At 43.8% G+C, this 21,913-nt stretch overlaps 1 protein-coding gene and 1 long non-coding RNA gene across 2 annotated transcripts in view; one reads left to right on the top strand and one right to left on the bottom strand.

The window, feature by feature from the left end:
* Positions 1-12,317, top strand: part of FBN3 (fibrillin 3) — a 106,942-nt gene extending 94,625 nt beyond the window's left edge. The window contains 5 exon segments of the mRNA XM_044685371.1: positions 1,060-1,188; positions 1,893-2,012; positions 3,480-3,711; positions 7,433-7,604; positions 11,979-12,317. Of these exon segments, the coding sequence (XP_044541306.1) occupies positions 1,060-1,188; positions 1,893-2,012; positions 3,480-3,711; positions 7,433-7,604; positions 11,979-12,317 (992 nt within the window).
* A 3,905-nt stretch (positions 12,318-16,222) lies between these two features.
* Positions 16,223-21,537, bottom strand: LOC123232285. The gene is made up of 3 exons (XR_006505139.1): positions 21,457-21,537; positions 18,112-18,210; positions 16,223-16,657 (listed from the first exon to the last, which is right to left on the bottom strand). It is a non-coding gene; the product is annotated as an uncharacterized LOC123232285 (long non-coding RNA).
* Positions 21,538-21,913: the final 376 nt, after the last annotated feature.

Below are 21,913 nucleotides of genomic sequence, written 5' to 3'. Positions count from 1 at the left end.
AGGAAAGGAAGGAAGGAAGGAAGGAAGGAAGGAAGGAAGGAAGGAAGGAAGGAAGGAAGGAAGGAAAAGAAAATCTATGAGGAACAGGGCCCTGTGCAGGACTCTGGAATTAGAAAGTTAGAAAGATGGCACGGTTCTTGCCTTCAAAAAGTTTATAAGCTACTATAGAAACTATGGCTTATATATTTATGATACACAGTTGGCTGTCATAGAAACAAAGGCAAGGTGAAGACTAAGAACTCTAGGAAAGTTTTAGGGAAAAAGCTCTTTCAGCTAGAGGAGAAATAAAGAAAGGCTTTTTGGAGAAGATAATTGCTAAACTGGGCCTTGAAGAAAGAAAGTTTCCACCAAAGCAGAGATGAGAAGGGAGCTCATTCCAGTCTTGTGGGATATAACTAGATGAGAACAGGAAACAGCATGAAAGGGAGTAGTGTGAAGAGTAGGTTGAACTCAGATTGTGGGGGGCCTTGAATGGCAGTTTGTATTTTATTCTAGTGATAATAGAGAGCCAGTAAAGGTTTTTGAGGAGTGGATTGACATAACCCAGACAGTAGGAAGCCTAACTTGGCAGCTGTATGAAGAATAGGTTTGGAAGCATCCTAATAGTCAAGATGAACAGGATGAGGCCATGATCTAGGTTGGTGCTAAGTGAGTCAACAGAAAGGACTGAGAATTGCTTGAGTCCAACCATAGGGGTATGGATGGCAGCAGACCCTAAACTTGTATCATTTCCAGCTCCTCAAATCAGAGGTACAAGGTGGTGGAGGGGGTGGGGCTTGGGATAGGGGACAGTCTGGGCTCTCAGGGACAGTTAATGTCTAACTACTGTGATCCACCAGGCTACAATCCTCCAAAGCCGGAAGGGTGAGCCATTTCTCCCCTGCTTCCCACCCTTGGTATATCTACTCTGGGAGAAACAGAAAGAAAGCTCTGACTGCCTTCCCCATTGCTTGATCAGAGACACACTGCCTTCCCCCAGGCCATATCCATGGTGCTCTTGGCATCTCCAGAGCCCCATCTTGGCCCCTCAGCTATGTCTTCCAATCTCTATTTTTGCAGACAGTGACGAGTGCATGACCCAGCCGGGCCTGTGCGGGGCCCAGGGGCAATGTGAGAACACCCCAGGTAGCTTCAACTGTCAGTGCCAACGAGGATTCTCTCTGGACAGCACGGGCCTCACCTGTGAAGGTAGAGAGAGGCCGGGTCCTTCGGAGGGGATCAGGACTAGGGTCCCAGGCAGGGGGCTGGAGATAAGAGAGGGGCAAGCTGAGACTTGAGAAGGGTTGGGGGCTGGGAAATAGGGAAAGAAGGGCATTTTTCTTATTTGAAAAAAGTTATTTAATTAATTAATTCAGAGTATTTTTCCGTGGTTCCATGATTCATGTTCTTTCCTTCCCCTCCTCCCACCCCCCCTCCCATAGCCAACGAGCAATTCCACTGGGCTTTACATGTGTCATTGATCAAGACCTATTTCCATATTATTAATATTTGCATTCGGGTGATCGTTTAGAGTCTACATCCCCAATCCTATCCCCATCGAACCATGTGATCAAGTAATTGTTTTTTCTTCTGGGTTTCTACTCCCACAGTTCTTCCTCTGAATGTGGATAGCATCTTTCTCATAAGTCCCTCAGAACTGTCCTGGATCATTGCATTGCTGCTAGTAGAGAAAAAGAAGGGCATTTTTTGTTAATAATTTTGTTCTCAAAGAGGGCTGATGCTTTGACATTCTGCGAAGATATGAATTGTACGCAAAATTACATACACATGGCTCTGTCTGGGCCCTAGCAGGGAAGGAGAAGGGCCTCTGATGACAGAATGTGGGCATGCTAGGACAGTAGGGCCTTAGGCTCACTCCAAATGGGATGCTGGGGGGTGGGGTCCTCTTGCAGATGTGGATGAGTGCGATGGAAGTCACCATTGCCAGCATGGCTGTCGGAACATGGTGGGCAGCTATCGCTGTGGCTGCCCCAATGGTTTCACTCCTCATTCCCAGTGGGACCAGTGTGTGGGTGAGTACCTAATCCCCTGGCTTCTGGGAAAAGACATATCCTAGAATCTTACAATTTATTTGTTTGTTTGTTTGTTTATTTATTTATTTGTTTGTTTGTTTATTTGTTTATTTATTTTTTAAACCCTTGTACTTCGGTGTATTGTCTTATAGATGGAAGATTGGTAAGGGTGGGCAATGGGGGTCAAGTGATTTGCCCAGGGTCACACAGTTGGAAAGTGGCTGAGGCCGGGTTTGAACCTAGGACCTCCTGTCTCTAGGCCTGACTCTCACTCCACTGAGCTACCCAGCTGCCCTATTTATTTTTTTTTTTTGATTAATTAAGAAAATTTGTTCCATGGTTCCATGATTCATGTTCTTTCCTTCCCCTCCTCCTCCCCTCCCATAGCTGATGTGCAATTCCACTGGGTTTTACATGGGAATCTTACAATTTAGAGCCAGCAAGGGACCTTAGGGGGTCAAACCCTTTAATATTCCAAAGGAGGAAGGTAATTATGGCTCAAGAACAATCGAGTCATGCATTGTGGAGCTAGGATATGAACCTGGGTTTCCAGAATGCAATCTAGAGCTCTTTTTCTACTACACAGGAAACCAAACTTGAAGGGAATACATTGGGAAATGTAGATGACATCAAAACATAAAGTCTCAATAAAAATTTGTATTTAAAACCAAAACCAAAAAAAATTAAAAATAAAAAAATAAAGCCAGAGGAGACAACACACTTTTAGGGACACTCATAACCTAAGGCAACCAGGATGCTGAAGAGTAGAGGTGGCAGGCATTTGGGGTGAGGAGGGTGGAAATCAGGGCAGAAAAACTGAAGATGTTTATCCTGGAGAAGAAATGATATAATGAGAGAGAAGAAGGGGACAAAGCCTTGACTTCTTACCGCTGGGCTTCTAGCCTTCTGAGCCCTGGCCCTCTGCGACGCTCCGCTGAAGCTCAAAGCCGTAATAGGGTGGTTAGAGCTTTGACCTGAGCAGCAAAATGTAGAGAGGCTAATGGCATTTACCTTCCTTTACCAACATAGAAATGACTACAATCAGCAAAGTTAAAATTAGAAGCTGCCCGATGGCAGGCTTTCTTTCTCTTTTGCCACTTCCATATGGGTGAACTGCCCTGCATCCTGCTGCATGCCCCATCTGACCCAGATCACAGCCTCTTCCCCCACCCTCAAGGGTTCCCAGGGCCTCTCTCTACTACAGGGTGTGTCAGCACATTTCATGCTGCTTGTCACACACAAGTTGCAGAAAGCTTTCCCCGGGCACCCAAACTGCTAGCTCTAGTTCTGACAGATCTCTTTGCTCTGAGGCTGCCTCTGGTCTCCTGATGCCTCTCCTCAGTCTTCATGTTCCCATACATACCCTTCCTTCCTTCTTTGCTCAGAACTCTATCCAGTTCAGTTGCCCCAGGCCCAGCCTTGGTCCTAGGACCAGTCTTCATCCCAAACTGTGCCTCCTCCTTCCAGATGACAACGAGTGTTCCAGCCCCACGGCCTGTGGCTCGGCCTCTTGCTACAACACTCTGGGAAGCTTCAAGTGTGTCTGCCCTTCTGGCTACGACTTCGACCAGGCCTTTGGGGGCTGCCGGGATGTGGATGAGTGCTCTGCAGGGGGCAGCCCCTGTAGTTACGGCTGCTCTAACACCAACGGGGGCTACCTGTGTGGCTGCCCTGGGGGTTACTTCCGTGCCGGGCAAGGGTGAGTAGAGTTCTCTCCTATGTACATGTCTGGATATACCTCTTCATGCCCTGATACATATGTCCATAGAAAAGATATTAGCATGGAGCAACGCAGTGGCTCAGTGGATTGAGAGACAGGAGGTCCTGGATTCAAATCTGGCCTCAGACACTTCCTGGGCAAGTCACTTAATCCCCATTGCCTATGAAACCAATATATAGCATTTATTCTAAGACATAAAGTAAGAGTTGTTTGGGTTTTGTTTTTTTTTTAAGAAAAGATATTTGAGAACTCTATAGCATCTTCTTCCTGTGGTCAGTCATCTGGCCCCTGCTTAAAGTTCTCCAGGGACATGGAACTCATGACTTTAGTCAGGAAGCAGGCCCTTCCATTTTGGGGTAGCTCTTATCATTAGGTAAATTTTCCCTCTATTAAGCTCAACTTCACCCCCCTATAATTTCTTTTTTTTTTTTTTTTAAAAACCCTTACCTACCATCTTAGAATCAATACTGTGTATTAGTACTAAGGCAGAAGAGCACTAAGGGCTGGGCAATGGGGGTCAAGTGACTTGCCCAGGGTCACAAAGCTAGGAAGTAGCTGAGGCCAGATTTGAACTTGGGACCTCCTGTCTATAGGCCTGGCTCTCAATCCACTGGGCCACCTGGCTGCACCCCTCCCTCCCCCAATAATTTCCACCAAGGGCTCCTCCTAGTCCTGGCCTCTAAGACCAAGGAGAAAAAAATATACAGACCCTCTTTCCCATGATACCCCTTCATATGCTTGAAGAGAAATGCCATATTCCCCTAAGCCAAGGGTTCTTAGCCTTTCATGTCCTGTATCTTTTGGGCAGTCAGTCAGGTGAAGCCTATGGATTCCTTCTCAAAATAATATTTTTAAATACGTCAAATTAGATTCATAGAATTTCTAAGGAAACCAGTTCTATTGAAATATAACCATCAAAAAAGTTTTAATCAGATTCATATACCTCAGGTTAAGAACTTCTGCCCTAAGACTTCTCTTCTCCTATCTCTGTCATTCCCTGTTCCTTTTATGAATACTTGCATGGTGGACCTTCACCATTCCATTCTCATTCATCTGTATGTTCTCCAATTTGGCAATATCCTTTGTAAGGAGTATCCTCAGGGGACAGCTACCCTTATAGAGTGCCAGGCATGGAGACAGGAGGACCTGGATTCAAATCTGACCTCAGAAACTTCCCAGCTATGTGACCCTGCACAAGTCACTTAACCCCATCTGCCTAGTCCTCGCCCTTCTAGCTTATAGTTGTTACTAAGACAGAAAGTAAAGATTTAAAAAAATGCCCTCCAAACCGCACCCATGAGACTAGATGGGATCTGACCAGAGTAGAGTATGGCACGTTACCACCTCCTCAGTCTGGGCACTATCTCCCTTTACTGCAAGCTAAGATCTTGCCAGCCTTTTCTATCTGCCCTGCCCTACTGTGGAGCCTAGAAACCGTCAAGATCCCTTAGTTCTTCCTTAAGCAAACTGTTCTCTTGCTAGACCTCCTCTATCCTCACCATTAAAACTGTCCAAATGTGTAACTGGCTCTCTGGAGATTATGACTATGGGATCATAGTACTTTGCAAATCTAAGAACACCATAGAAATGCTGTTTATTATCATCATCGTCATCACCATCATGGACCTCAGTCTGGAAGGGATCTTTACAGCTCTCTGGTCCACCCCATCATGACTGACCCTCAGAAAGGTTAAGTCATTTGCTCATGATCACACAGCTAATAAATGTTGAGTCAGAGTTCGAACCCAGGTCTGCCTGATTCTAGTCTTAGAACTCTGTCCCCTACACTGCAGGCTAGGTGATCATTTGGTATAGAATTTGGGTTGGACTTGCAGACTCTTAAGGTTCTATGATCCTAGACTTGTGGAAATGATGATCTGCCTCTACCCTATATGTATACGGATCCAACATACATGTTCATCTGCACATATAACCAAGTGCAAGCCTGTGTTTTTACCCACTCACATACTCAACACATACATAAACTCTCCCTCTGGGGCCATAAACATTGCTCTCATGGGCTGTTCCCTTTGGCTCTTTGAGATGGGGGCCTTCCCCTGCCTTTTCCCCCCTTCCCTTCCTGAGCTGGCTCTCTGAGTTTCCAACTCACAGAGTTAGTCAACAGGCATTTATTTATTAGAGGCTTACTGTATATGAGACACTGTGTGAAGTCCTGGGGGGGGGGGGAAGATGGGGGAGAATAAAAAGGGGGGAACATCCCAGTTCTCAAGGAACTCATATCCTATAGAGAGAGAGAGACAATAGACATTATACGTGTATAATGTCTATTGTCTATATATATAGTCCACTATATATAATATATGATGTCTGTTGTCTATATGTAGCCCTGTATATAATATATATAATGTCTATTGTCTATATATAGTCCAATATAATATATATGATGTCTATTATATCTACATATAGTCCATTATATATAATATATGGTGTCAATTGTCTATATGTATATAGCCCACTGTATATAATATATATACAGTCTACTATATACTGTATATATACATACAGTCCACAATAGACATTATATATATAATAGTATATGTATAGTCCACTATATATAATATATAAAATGTCTAGTGTCTATATGTAGTCCATTATATAACATATAATGTATATTGTCTATATGTATATATAGTCCAATATATAATATAGTCTACTATGTAATAAATAGAATGTCTATTGTCTATATATGTATATATACAGTCCACTATATATAATATAGTCTACTATGTAATATATGTGATGTTTGTTGTCTATATATATATATAACCCACTATATAATATATAGTCCACTATATAATATATATGTCTATTGTCTATATGTATACATAGTCCACTATATATAATATATAGTCTATTATGTAATATATATATATAATGTCTATTGTCTCTCTATATATACAGTCCACTATATATAATATATGTCTATTGTGTATATATATAGTCTACTATATAATATATATAGTCTACTATGTAATATATATAATATCTATTGTCTATATATAGTCCACTATATATTATATATATGATGTCTATATATACAAATGTCTGTAGCTATAGACATACAAGATATAGAATAGATAGAAGAGAATGTCAGAGTAGAAGGTGCTAGCAGCTGTGAACCCAGAAAAGGCCTTCAGTGGAAGATGGGGTTTGTGCTGTGCCCTCAAGAAAACCAAGAGATGGAGGTGAAAAGGGAAAGCATTTGCCAGTGCAAAGACATGGAAATGGGAAATGGAGTATTGTTTACAAAGAACAGCAAGCTGATCCATGTAGCTGGATTGTCGAGTGTACGAAGGGAAGGAAAGTGTTAAGTGTGAAGTGCCCAATGAGGAGTTTGTAACAGTGGCATGAGGCAAAGGTAGGTAATTCACTGGATAGAGCACTGGGTATAGAAATAGAAAGACCTGAGTTCAAATCCACCCTCAGATTCTTACCAGCTATATGACTCTGGGCAAGTCATTTAACTCTGCCTCAGTTTCCTCATCTATAAAATGAGCTGGAGAAGGAAAGGGCAAATCACTCCATTATCTTTACCAAGAAAACCCCGAATGCACTCACAAAGAGTTAGACACAACTGAAATGACTGAACAATAATTATAGTGGCATCTTGGCTAAATGGGGGTTAGTTTCTCTTGGGTCTGGAGGCTCCTCTAACCCCAGCTGCCTCTCCTGGTCCCAGGCACTGCATCTCAGGACTTGGCTTTGACAAGAATTCCTATCTACCAACCCTTTCTGAGGAGGAAGATGAAGAGAACCTGCTCTCTCCTGACACCTGCTATGAGTGCAAGATAAATGGCTATTCCCAAAGAAGCCGGCAACGACGACACACCAATGGGACTCAGAGGCACCAGGTGATTGATGGGAGGAAAGGATGGAGGAGAGAGGGAGCCCATGTTCAATTCAGTCAACATGCATCTACCATATGCTGGCCACCATGCTAAGTGCTAGAGAGTGGGAAGAAAGGAGAGAGGTAGAAATTGGATATGTGGTTTCACTAGTATAGAGAACTTCCGGATATGGAAATCCCAAGGCCACGAGATGGGGTAGTGGATAGAGCACTGGACCTGAAGTCAAGAAGACCTGAATTCAAATCCAGCCCCAAACCCTCCCTAGTTATGTGTCCCTGAGAAGTCACTTAACCTCTGCCTCAGTTTCCCAAACTCTAAAATGAAAATGATAGCAGCACTTACCTCCCAGGGTTGTGGTAAAAATCAAATGAGATATTATTTATAAGGCACTTAGCACATAGTAGGTGCTATATGAATACTTATTCCCTCCCCCCTCTAACAACACAGCTAAGTAGACTATCTCTGCAGCTTATAGACTCAGAGACACATTTATTCAGCACTTACTATGTGCCAGGTACTATGCTAAGTTCTGCAGGTACAAGGAAAGGCCAAAAAACCAAAAGCACCTGCCCTCAGTTTTCCCAATCTATAAAATTGGACTAAATCAATGGTATTCAGATTGGGGGCCACTAAACCCCTGGGGGGCATGTCACATCTCCATCCCCTAGGCCAGAGAGCCCCTACTCCATCCAGAACATATGGAAATCACACCAGCCATAGTCCTTTAGGAAGGATAGGCTCAGGGTCATCTCCTTGCTATCACAAAAAGTATTAATATGTAAAATTTTGAGGCACCTTATTATAGTGGAGAGAACTCTGCATGTAGAAATCACAAGATCTGGCCCTCCCCCTTATTGCAAATCACTTCCCATCTCTTTGTCTCAGTTCTGGAACCTGATACCCTCCAAGGTCTGTGATCGTACCCAGTACCCATCTTGTGTCACTTAGTTATGCGTTTTCCTCTTGGGTCCATTTACAAATCCACCTCCCAGGCAGAAACACCCCTGGTAACCCTCAAAGTAGCTACAGAAGTTTTAGTTATGAACTAAGTTACTGTAAAAGCTTGGGTTTATTTGTGTGGGAGTCAGTTGCTAAGAATTAGAAACATAGCAATGGAGTTGCTCTGTTGCAGCACTGGAAATTACAAATAAAACATACAAATGCTAAAAAAAAAACCAACCAAACAAACAAACAAACAAAAACTAGCGAATAGGGAACTCAGGGAACAGAGAGCCAGGCCTGGAGTCTGGAGGACCTGGGTTCAAATCTGGCCTCAGTTACTTCCTAGCTGTGTGACCCTGGACAAGTCACTTACCCTGTCTGCCTAGCCCTTGTTCTTCTGTCTTGGAGTTGTTACTAAAAGTAATAGAAAGGTAAGTGTTGAAAAACAAACAAACATTCTTACAAACACTAATTTGGGGGAACAGACTTTTGGTTGTAGTTCTAATGAGTAGAAACTAGTCTAAAGATTGTTTCCAACTGAACCTCAAGGGCTATCCATGCTGGATATAGAGTCGATGTGGTTCCAAGTGTGATTCTCTAAATTGAAATTCAAGTTTAATATGCATTTATTTAGTGCCAGTTGTATGCAGAAGAGTTCTCTCTCCCATATTCAGGAGAGATACAAAAGCATAATTAAGGCTTAGCCCCTGCCCTTGTGGACCTCAAAGTCTGTTAATAATAACCCACACTGCAGGGGGCAGCTGGGTGGCTCAGTGGATTGAAAGCTAGACCTAGAGACAGGAGGTCCTGGGTTCAAATCTGACCTCAGACACTTCCCAACTGTATGACCCTGGGCAAGTCACTTAACCCCCATTGCCTAGCCCTTACTACTCTTCTGCCTTGGAGCCAATACACTGTATTGGCTCCAAGACAGAAGGTAAAGGTATAATAATAATAATAACCCACATTGTATATGATTGGGGATTTTGGTTTTAAAAGATCACTCTATTACAAATATTAATAATATGGAAATAGGTGTTGAGTGATAAGATATGTGTAAGCCAGCAGAATTGCATGTCAGCTCCAGGAGCAGGGAGGGAAAAGGAGAAGGAGACAGCATGCATCATGGAACCTTGGGAAAATATTTTTAAAAAATAAAATTTAATAAAAATTAAAAAAAAATAATTCACATTTATAGAATGCTTTAAGGTTTATAATTATCCTACATTATTAATAACAATGGGAACTCTCACTTTAAAACTTATAAACAATTTTCAATCCACCAGTAAGTATTTATTCAACATCTGCTGTGGGGTAAGCCCTGAGAATCACAGGTTAAAAACAAAAGTTATTGGCCTTAAGGGGCTTACCTTCTAAAGGGAAAAATACGCTATCTTCCTGTAAGGAGATACAAAGCAAACACAAGGTCATTTGTTAGGGAAGAAGGGATAACACTAGCAGGTGAGTGGGGGAATCAGGAAAAGCTTCATGGAAGAGGTGGCATTTGAAAGGAAGCTAGACATTCTAAGAGGCAGAGATGAGGAGAGAGAGTATTTGAGACATGAGGAATAGACTGGCAAAGGCACAGGGGCAGGATCATGGGATAGCAAAGTCTCTTGTGTCCATTTTACAGAAGAGAAAACTGAGGCTAAGATACTTGCCCAGTGTCTTACAGGCCTTGAAGAGCAACCTTTGACACCAAATCTAGCACACTTTTCACTGGAGAAGAATGCTTTAAGGCTTACTACTACTACTACTACTACTACTACTACTACTACTACTACTACTACTACTACTACTACTGTTATAGGGGAGCAAATTAGTGAACCCCTGGGTTCGGGAAGGAAACCATTCTCAAGAATGAGAGGACTCCAAACTTAGCTTAAAAGTAAAAAAAGAAAGATTTATTAGTAAGATAGGATTAATGGCCAGCAAGACAGCATGAGTGGAGCAGCCATGAGAGGCTCTCCCCCAGTCCCCCAGTTCTCGCCCTTTTGTATCCTTTCTCGTAGTGTCTACGTGACTCCCTGCACTCAGGCAGGGAGTTGGTGCAGGGTCCGTCCTAGACCCTCAGGGCCTAGACTGTCCGGGTGTGTCCAGGAGGTGTATCTCTTTGCCTATTTCAACTCAAAGGAATTCCAAGGACAATGGTCCTTGCCTTGGGGGTCTCAAGGGCAGGAAGGGGGAAGGGAATTCCCCTGCTCACAGCCTGCCAGAGTCAAGGGGTACAGGGTCCCTGCCATCTCTGCACAATGCCCATGTCATCTCCCCCCTCTCCAAATATCTAAGGGAAAAGGGACGAAGGTCTCAATCTTCTGTAGCTTCTTCCAAGCTGGGTATGGTTGTATAGCTGGCCCTGCCTATGTTGGAGGGAGAGAGGTGTCGACTTTAGGCAATGTCCAGAGATCCAGGCTGGGAGTGGCATCTTCTGTGATGAGAGAGAGCTTTCATCCTAAAAGCAACTAAAGAAATGACAATGTAAAAAAATCGCAGGGTTTAAATCAGGGGGTTTTCTGGCTGGCTGGCAAGATTTAAAGAAACAGAGAAATGTAAGAAAAGGAGTAAGAGATTTAAGGGAACCAGGAGGAAAGGGGATGGGGGTCTACCCATTCCGGAGCATCCTTAGGCTCGTTCTTCTGGCAGAAGAGGAATTTGAGGTCCTCCAGCAGCTCACAGGAATGAGTGACATCTGTTCCCCCTTCACCACCAAATCTCCAGGTGTGGCTGGGTGGAGGGATTCCTCTTTCTCCTCTCTTGAGGGTTTGGGAAGGATCTTGTTAGCATATTCCCTCCAGAGCTGGTGGATCTGCCTGAATTGTTTAGAAAACTGAACAAAACCGTGAATAATTTCTGTATCTAAAAGAACATCAGAGGTTAGAAAGGGTTTCCCGTACTGCAGTTCAAATGGGCTTAGTCTTAAATCTGCTGGAGGAGCAAGTTTGATTCTAGTAAGGGCTATTTTGGGAGATTGGATCCAATCAGCTTTTGCTTCCTCACATAGCATGGTGAGGGATCTTTTTAGGGTCTTGCACCTTTTGCAAGGTGGCAGGTGGGTGAAATCGATCTGCCAATCTTCCCCTGGTGATTCCCCTCTCCTTAGGATGGGCTTAGGGAGAGGAGGGGGTCTGGGAGCTCCAATGCTGTTACTTTGAGCCACTGGCCTCAGATCAGGTTCCAGGTACACTACTACTATCATCATCATATGTTAATAATGATGGTGGTTCTCATTTCTATAGTGCTCTAAAATGTATGAAGCATACACAACAGCCCATTTTACAGAAGATAAAACTGAGGCCCAGTGAGGAAAGTGACTTGCCTCAGGCTCAGACAGTTAGGACTGGGACCAAGGTCTGGGCAAAAGTCTTCTCTGTGGGATCCTCTGGGCTTCTGCTCTAGCCAATCACCTTATTTATTCCCTTTGTCCCTCCCATCTAGATGAGCCTGGCTAGTGTGGACACTGAGGCCCCATTGGCCATGGCCTTGAACCTCTCCAACCTGGGCCCCAGAGAGCACATCCTGGAGCTGCTGCCAGCCGTGGAGGCCCTGGAGAACCGGGTGCTATACATTATTGCTCATGGCAACGAGGCAGGCTTCTTCCGTATGCAGCACAAGGAAGGGCTGAGCTACCTGCGTCTGGGCCGAAAGAAGCCTGGCCCTGGTGCCTACCAGCTGGAGGTCATGAGTGTGCCCAGGCCAGCAGGGGATGAGCTGGGAGAGCCAGCTGGGCAGGGAGGCCACGCTCTGAGGCTGAAACTACAACTACAACTCTACTAGCTTAGAGCCCCCAGCCCCTGACCCACATTGGCGTGTCCCCTCCTCCTACACACACACACACACACACACACACACACACACACACACACACACACACACACAGAGATACACACATATATACACACACACACTCACACACACACACTGTGAGTCTTGGGCACTCTCCCCCTTTCACTCCATACTGTCTTTCCTGCCTGGGCACCATCCTTCCCTACTACACACAGCGTAGCCTCTCTCCCGCCTGGGCATAGCCACCCTCTTTATTCTACCCCGTCCTTCCTCTGCTGGCCACTGCCTTCACCCCACATAGCCTAAACCATACGACCCCACTCTCTCCTGCAGAGACTGCCTTGGAGCCTCTGGAGAGGGGAAGGCAGCAAGAGGCCAACCCTGCCTGCTTTGCTGGACAGGACCAGGCTGGAAGCTGTAGTTTTGGGGAGCCTCTATCTGTCCCCTTGCCCAGTTTTGGGCTGTGAGGGCATGAGAAGAGGGAATGGGAGGACTATCGTGTTAAATTTCCTTGGGATGATGGATCCAGGCACCTGCGGGGTTGGGGGTGGGGGGAGGAAGAGATACACCTTTACATCCCATCTAGTCCAGGCTCTGCTTTTTTCTTATCTTTGCGGTTTCCCCCCAATATTCCTGAGGGTTTGATTCTCCACCATCACTGCTGGACATCAGCCATGAGATCTGGGGTTTCCTGAAGGCAGCTCCTAATTTCCCAAGCATCACTGCCCTCCCTCAGACATGCATACAACTGCACTGTCCCCTCTCCTCCCAAAGGTCCCATCCATCTCCCATCCCTCACCATTTTGCCCCTTCATCCTTATCCAACCTGTGTTTACTGTATCTTGGTTTATTCTCAGACTTGAAAAATGTCTGTATCGCACTGAGGCCGGCCCCAGGGAGTGAGGGGTCAGGGGCCGGTTTCTGAGGGAGCTTCATTCAGTCCAAAGGAGCTTCATGTGAATGCCAGTCCTGGGAGCTCCTCATGGCAGCTGGGGGTAGGGATTTGGACATCAGGCTATTAGCAAAAGAAGCCAGATTTGGGGGCACATGTGTCTCCATCCCCATCTCCCACCCCCCACCCTACCCCTCCCCTGCCAGGAAGGCTGGGGCAGGGCTCTGGGGACCCTGTTTTGTATTAAAAGAAATGGCAACAATAAAATTATTTTGGGTTAAATTTGTCCATTTGTGAATTCTTGGTCAGGCCCCTGACTCACCCCATCTTTGCACTACCTGATAGCCATCTTGTCTCCCATCCAATGCCCAATAATGGTATGGGCTGAATCAGGGGTGTGGATTTGAAAAGTAATAGTCGATAACTAAATATTATATTTTTATTAAGTTTTATTAATAATAAACTAGCTAAAAAGGTACTAACCCGCCTGCTCCCAAGAGCAAAAGAGAAAGAACAAGGTGGAGACTCAGAACTTATACAAAAGCATGACCATGCAAATGCAAACAAAAGGAAAAGCATTCCAGGCAATACAGAAAGGAACCCTGGGCAAGTAGTTTTTAGGGGTTCAAGATTTTCCAACTATACAAGGGGAAGGAGTTAATTCTCTGTCACTAAAGATGATTAATTAGAGACAAGGAGGCCACATGGCATGTTGTAGATAAGATTTCTGCTCAGGTGTGGGTGACATGAGGTGACCTCTGGGATCCCTTCCCATTAGGAAAGTCTCTGATCTAAAGATGTCCCCCACTCTAATATGTTCTAAATCCCTTCCGGATCTAACAGGCTGGGTTCTAACTCTTTTCTAAGGTTCTTTCCAGCTCTGGCATTCTGTCTGTAGGGAAGAAGCATTTGATTTCTCATTCCTCAGCTCCCTGCATGCAGTCATGGGGTGTGGTCACAGATGATGAAGTTTTAATGTGTTAACAAAGCCTTAAAAATTCGGTGATCCCTTTATGAAGTGTGAACCCCTTTCTCTGATGAGTCAGAAGGGAGCCGTAGTCATTAGACAGTGAAAATTGGTTATGTCTTCACTGGGCTTTAAATAATCAAAACTGGAGTTAGGGAGTTCCTCCGTCTGGGAGGGTAATGGCAGGAGCCAGCATGCAGAGATGAAGCCAACTCTTGGCTTAGGGGGCAATGGAGGGGAAAAGGGGAAAGTTCCCTGTGCTCCCTTCCCATTGGCTATCAGGAGCTACTCACCCTAAAGGAAATATCCTATCCAGCTACTTTAGAATCAGTTTAAGAGGGGGCAGCTGGGTAGCTCAGTGGAGTGAGAGTCAGGCCTAGAGACAGGAGGTCCTAGGTTCAAACCCGGCCTCAGCCACTTCTCAGCTGTGTGACCCTGGGCAAGTCACTTGACCCCCATTGCCTACCCTTACCACTCTTCCACCTATGAGACAATACACCGAAGTACAAGGGTTTAAAAAAAAAAAAAAAAGAATCAATTTAAAAGCATCTGAGACATAGTTGAAGAGATACATTATAGATAGATGTGGACCCCAAAAGGCAGCCAAAGGAAGAAGGAAAGGACCTTTGGAAACAGACGAGAGAGAGAGAGAGAGAGAGAGAGAGAGAGAGAGAGCGAGTGAGCGCTAGCCCTGACTGAAACTTGGGCTCCAGAAAGTACTCTCCAAGAATGGGAAAAATTCTGAGGCACCATATGGGAAGAATGAATATTCTTGGCCATATGTTGGTCTCACTATATATATACACTTTGTGCCCAATATTTGCACAGATATTGAATATATTTTTGAAGGAGTACACTTGGGGCAGCTAGGTAGCTTGGTGGCTAGGCCAGGCCAGGTGGAGATGGAAGGTTCTGGGTTCAAATCTAATCACAAGACAGTTCCTAGCTATGTGACCCTGGACAAGTCACTTAACCCTCATTGCCTGAACCTTACTGCTCTTCTACTTTGGAACCAATACATAAAAATTAAAAAAAAATTGTTTTTAAGAAAGAGAGTTCTCCAGGGTTGGGGTAGGGGAAGATTTGATAGTTTGCTGTTCTTATTTCACCATCTTAGTAAATGCCTTTGCCAAGACTAATCCTATCTGCTGGCTGACTGTTAATGGGAATCATACCAAGTGGGGCCTGTGAACTATAGTGATAAGAGTACAGACCTAAAAGTTTAACCCTCAAACTGGAGGTAGCAACTACCCGCTGTGGTCTCAACCTCTGAGAGCAAATTGGGTGAGTACCCTAAGGAGGGTGTTCTATGTTTTAAAGTCTCTTCCAACTCTCATATTCTGGGATCAAAGTGACTTGCTTAAGATTTTACAGCTAGTACATGACAGAGCCAGGACTAGAACCCAAGTGCCAGAACCTACCGTAGTCCCTGATTCAGTTGGACCCCAAGTAGATGGCATTTACTCTGCTGATCCCAAATCTTTCAACATTTAAGTACTTACCGTGTAGGGGGAAAACTTGCTATTGGTCACCCAATTAGTAAATCACTGAGTCAGGATTTGAATCCAAGTTTTCCAATCCTAAATCTAGAATATTCATTCCACTTCCCCATGCTTCTTCCCCTAGATCAAACCTCTATCAGAACAGACTAGAAATAGGCAAGGGCAAGGACCAAGGAGGCCATCAGAGAGGCCCCAGAGCAAAGAACAAATCAAAACAGATAGAAATTGCAGAGGCAACTCTGAGGTCTTGCAGAAATAGTGTGGTGTAGTAGACAGAATGCTAAACTGGGACTTAGGAAGACCCAGGCTCAAATCCTGCCATCAGAGAGACAATAGCAGTAACCCATTTGTGTGGGCATGAATGGTAGGACTAAAGTGGTGACTAGATGAGATGACAGGTAGACATGCCTCGAGGTAGGACCCAATAAGTATCAAGGGAAGGAGAAAAGAAACCAGAGATACTGGCCCCAAGGCAGATGTTGGGATTTGAAGAATTGACTTGGCCTTGATTGATTCCAAATTAGGATTTATTGAGTTTTACAGTGGGCACAGACTGCTGGGCACTGGGGCTACCAAAGGCAAAAACATAATAGTGCCCATCTTCAAAGAGCTTACATACTATACAGTGCAGAGATACAGTGTGTACACAGGGTGGGATTAGGATAAGCTTTGAAGGCAAAGCTCATGACCTGACTCTGGAGGGAGGCAAGGGAAACTAAAAGGCAGATGGGGAGGTATATGTTTCATGCATGGAAGGTGACCTGTAGAAAAACACGGAGATGGCATGTTGAGTTCATGAAAGAATAAGCGTGCCAGTTTCACTAGATACTTTGAAGGAGAGTTATATGAAACATCCGGAAAGGCAATTAGGAGCTAGATTGTAGAAGGCTTTAAATGCCTGGCTCATCCTTGAAGCACTAGGGACCCATGGAAGGTTTCTAAGTTGGGGTGAACTTCATGGATTATTATCCTGCAAAAGAAAAAAAAAAGAGGGAAAAGAGAAAAAAGGGTGAACATCCCTCTATTAATAGCACTTCTCCTTTGTCCTATCTGTCCATAGCTGCTGCAGGCCTCAGTCTTTCCAAGCCAAGAAAGGCTCTTTCTCTTCCTCTAGGCTAGTGATGGCAAACCTTTTATGGACTGAGTGCCCAAACTGCAACCCTCACACCACATATGAGCTCCCCCACCTTACCCCAGACAGGTAAGGGAGGAAGCTTTTCCCACTGGGATGCTGGGCAGAATAGCAGATGATGTGAGAAATGTTCTCAGGCATGTATGGAAAGGGGGAAGTAGCAAACCATACTGAGGTGAGGACCATGTGTAAAAAGGGAATTCTTTGTTTTCTCTGAGTTTACACTTGTGAAAGGGAATTCTTTATTCCCTTTGTCCAGCGATGGGCAAACTACTGTGGCCCAGATGCAGCCCCCTGAAATGTTCTATCCTATCACATGACAACAAAAGATTAAACACCCTACTTAGTACTAGGTGAGGAGCTTGTAAAGTAGTTAGAGAATTCTCAAGTCACTTACTTAGAGAGCTCCACCCTTTTAACTCAGTCCCAAACTTGTGAATCCTATGATCAGAGTTCACATCCTCAGAAACTCAATAAGCCAGGAATCTGTGAACCCTTCTGACAAGTATTCACCCCTCCAGAAGGTGAGAACTGGTTCCCACAAGCACTGCCCCCTGGGCAGTTCCAGACAATTTGGAAACTGTGGTTGGCCCCTGTGAAGAGGGTCAGGGTCAAGAAATCACCATAAGAAGCCATGAATCCTAAGGCTTGTGTCAGTTTGGTAGAGATAGTCTTCTGGCTGGAGAGAGTCTTTGAGGGAGCTTAGTTGGAGACTGTGGCTTCAACTTGGACTGTGACTCCTGGACTACTTCCTGGGGTAAGTGAAAGGCTGACTCCTTTCCTAGTTTCTGGAGAGACTGGCTTCTATCTTGGAGGAGGCCTCATGATTACTCACTACCTGCCTTCCTAGTTGAGAGTTAATTAATCTCTGTCTGGATTAAGATAGGATAGATAACTTTTCTATCCCCTTCACAAGTCTCTACTTTATTGTTTCCTCTCTATTTTGTAAATAAGTTTCTGACTTGAGATATAATAAATAATGGCAACCACATAATTTCATAAAATTATTGTCCAACCATTAATTTTCACCTTTACACATGTTGCATGTGCCTATAGAGAGGGCTCTGAGTGCCACCTCAGGCATGCATGCCATGGATTCACCACCACAGCTCTAGGCTCTCCTGAGCCCTTCAGTGAAAAGTAGAGGTTCGGGAAGGAAATAACCTGGCCAGTCAAGGTCAAAACATCTAGACCCCCCAGTCACAAGAACTGGCAGCCCTTTAAACACCCAAATAGAAACTCCATAGTTTGCTCTTCTCCAAAACAAGCCCCTGCCCCAGCTCCCTGCATACTTCAGACATGCTTTAGCTTGGTGTGGTTCCTGGCAATGCTGTGGACTCGATGGGCCTGGACATCTTGGATGAAGGGCCTGGTTGTGTTGATGTTGTTTCCTGGAAAGAAAGAGGACAGGGTGAGGGACAGAGAACCCTGAGAGGAGAGAAGATGGGGGCGGTACCTGGCATCAAAATAGAGAGATGATGATGTCCAGGTATTGTGAAAGGTCATAGGACCCTGAGACTTATTGCTATAAATGACCTTATAGAGGCTTTGTTTTCCTTTTTTCTCAATGGGAGGGAAATGGGTGGTCAACTGAGGATCAGGATAGAGTAGAAAAAAGAAAGGGGATTTGTGAGGCAAATTATATATGTGTGTGTATATATAAATGCGAAGAATACAGCAGAAGAAAGGTTAGAAAGAAGCACAGGCAAGCAGGACAAATTTGAAAGCTATAGGTTGATCTTATTATCTGCTTATTAAGAAAATCCAACAACCCAAAGTAGAAACAGGTAGTTTTGTGTGTGTGGTTTTCACTGCATATATGCAAATATCCATTCTATTTGGGGTTTGCTAAGTTCAGAATAGAAAAGAGGAGGAGATAGATAGATGGATATATGGATGAATGATGGATGGAAGGAAGGAAGGATAGAAAGAACAGATAGATAAATAGATGAAAGGATAGATGGATAGACACAGATACATAGATAGACAGATGGATGGATGATAGATAGACATAGATAGATAGATAGATAGATAGATAGATAGATAGATAGATAGATGGATAGATAGATAGATAGATAGATAGACGGATAGATGGATGGATGGATGAACAAATGAGTGAACAGATAAATAAAAGAAACATTAGATTAATTAGTCTGACTCCCTATAATGTTACAGTAGAATGAGCCCTGGCCCTGCAATTTGAGGACCTGAGTTTGGATCTTGCCTCTAACACTTACTACCTGTATGACATCAGACAAGTCCCTTAACCCCACTATGCCTCAGGTTCCTCAAAGATAATCCAACTAGATAGCTTCTGCCGTCCCTGGCACCTCTAGAACCCACAATCCTATCAAACAGACTCTAATTCCCCTTAATGCCAGTGCCCTCCCTCTGTTAGTGATCTCCATTCCTCCTGTATACTTCTACTTTGTACATATCTGTTTATATGTTTTCTCACCCATTAGACAATGAGCTCCTCTAGGGCAGGGACTGTCTTTTGCTTCTTTGTATCCCCAGCACTTAGCACAGTGCCTGGCATGTTATGTGCCCTTAATAAATGCTTCCTGCCTGACAGACTGACTGATTCCACAATCTTCATTTTACACATAGTAAAAAACTAAAGTGGGAGGGGGGGAAGATGACTTATCTGAGGTCACTCGGTGAGTTAGTAGTGGGGTTAAGATTAGAATCCAGGTTTTGAGGTTCTGAGGAGCAAAGGTTTTTGCAATTTTCTGGTGATTACTTTTCTTCCTGAAGCAGAGATCTCCCCTGGCTACCTGCCTGGGAGTTATTCCTCCATCTACCCTTCCCCTTTCCACCCCAGTGTACCCAACATGTGTTCCCAAAGTCTACTTCTACTTTTGGCCAGAAATTGGAAGACTAGTTGTATCTGGCCAAAAGTAAAACTGAGAGGTAGATTTTTAAGTCCTGATTCCTCCAGGAAGTCGTCTGGGACTACCAGGCTATACAGGTCTTTTCCATTTCTCCCTCAGTGCCATGGAATTTAGAAATGGAAAGGACTTTAAGGATAGCCTAGTGCCTCCTAGATGTCTCCTCTGATTTTCCTCCCCACCTCCCAACCAGAATCTTTCTTTCCTCCAACCTCTTAGGAAGCCAAATTCTTTTTCAGTGATCATATCCTAATTTGCATCATACATATGTTCTATCAGATTCACGAGACTATGACTCTTGTAACTCTGCACGTATCAGGTACTTCATAAATGGAGTCCTTCCATTTATCTGCCAAATTGGTCTGATCCTGGAACACAACCCTCCCCCCTCAAAAAAAAAAAGCTCCATTGGCTCCCTATTACCTCTATGACCAAATAGAAAATCTTTTATTTGGCTTTTAAAGTCCTTTATAACCTGGCCTTTTCCTATTTTTCCAGTCTTCTTACACTGTACTCCCTACTTTGACCCTCATGTCTCCTGGCTACCCTGACTTCCTTCAAGTTTCACTTTAAAATCACACCTTCTGGGGGCAGCTGGGTAGCTCAGTGGATTGAGAGTCAGGCCTAGAGATGGGAGGTCCTAGGTTCAAATCTGGCCTCAGACACTTCCCAGCTGTATGACCCTGGGCAAGTCACTTGACCCCCATTGCCCACCCTTACCACTCTTCCACCTATGAGCCAATACACAGAAGTTAAGGGTTTAAAAATAAATAAATAAAAAATAAATAAAATCACACCTTCTGCACAAAGTCTTCGTCCTTTCCCCTTAAAGCTAATTAATGTCCTCCTTCTGTGGATTATTTCCTATTAGTCCTGTACAAATATTTTCTGTAGGTAATTGTTTGCTTGTTATCTCCTCTCAATTAGACTGTGGGCTTCTTGAGAGAAGACTGTCTTTTGACATTTAATAAATGCTTTCTTTACTTGATTCAATAAATGCTTGTTCAATGAATGAATGAGGGAGAGAGGAAGGAAGGAAGGAAAGAAGAGTAAAAGTAAATATATAATCCTTTCACCCCTACTTCCAATGATCATAGCTAAGTAATTTAGGATTCTTAAAAGAAATGGCAGGAAAAAAAAAACTAAAACTAAAAACAAAGTAAATGCTCCTTGATTAGGGAATGACTAAGCAAACTTGTATATGAATGTAATGTAATATTACTATGCGATATGAAAAATCCAGGGAAGCACAAGAAGATATATGAACTGATGCAAAATAAGCAAAGCCAGGGAAATAGGGCAACAGTATAAATGAAAAGGAAAACAATGAAACTCAGTGCTATGAAATTATAATGACGAAGGATGCTCGTCTGAAAAAAAAAAGTTAAGAAATTCTACTTCAATTCCCTCTTCTTGGGGGTAGGGTAGAATGGTAGAGGAATAAATATCCTTTATGTTAAATGGCTAGTCCAATGGGTAGAAGAGGAGAGAGGAACATATTTGGAAATGAAGGTGATATGTCAGTCAGTAAGCATTTCTTAAGCATTTATTATGTGCCACTGGAAATAAAAGAAAGGCAAAAGCAGAGTGTTTGCCCTCAAGGAACTCATGGTTTAATGCGAGATAAAAACAGTAGGTGGTAATGAATTAAAATATAAATTTTAAAAATATAAAACATGGATTTGAATGAAAAAAGAGATAGGCTACATGTTTCTCTTATTAGGCCCTGTACTGTTTCTCACACACCTCTAAAGTCCTTGATTTTCCTGATGGTTTTCCTTTGCCTGTCCAGATCTCTTCTTTTATCCTTAACCCATTTGTCATTGGGGTTGCCACAGATTAATTTATTCCTTGGCAAAACAAAGCTGAAATGAAGAGAGATACTAGTTAGCATGGGAAAGCCTATGGCTGAGGATCAGGGTTTTAAGGCCAGGACACTTGGATTCTGGAGTCTGAGAAGCAAGGGATTGAAAGGGCTGGGGGCCCAGAGACCAAAGGTCAAGTGCTAGAAATTGGGACTCTGGGGATCAATAGGCAAAGGAACCCAAAGGGTGGGGACCCAGTACACTAAGTGGGAAATGTAATACTGTGGGCTTGGAGTCAAAGATACATGGTAGCCAAAGGGTTGAAGGTTTAAAGGACCAGGGAGACCAGGGAGAGGGAAATTGGAGACCAAAGGTCTGGGAGATAAGAAGAACAAGGA

The sequence above is a fragment of the Gracilinanus agilis genome, chromosome 1 (genome assembly GCF_016433145.1).
Source record: "Gracilinanus agilis isolate LMUSP501 chromosome 1, AgileGrace, whole genome shotgun sequence".
In the NCBI taxonomy this organism is placed as follows: Eukaryota; Metazoa; Chordata; class Mammalia; order Didelphimorphia; family Didelphidae; genus Gracilinanus; species Gracilinanus agilis.
This window is presented reverse-complemented; position numbering and strand designations above follow the sequence as displayed.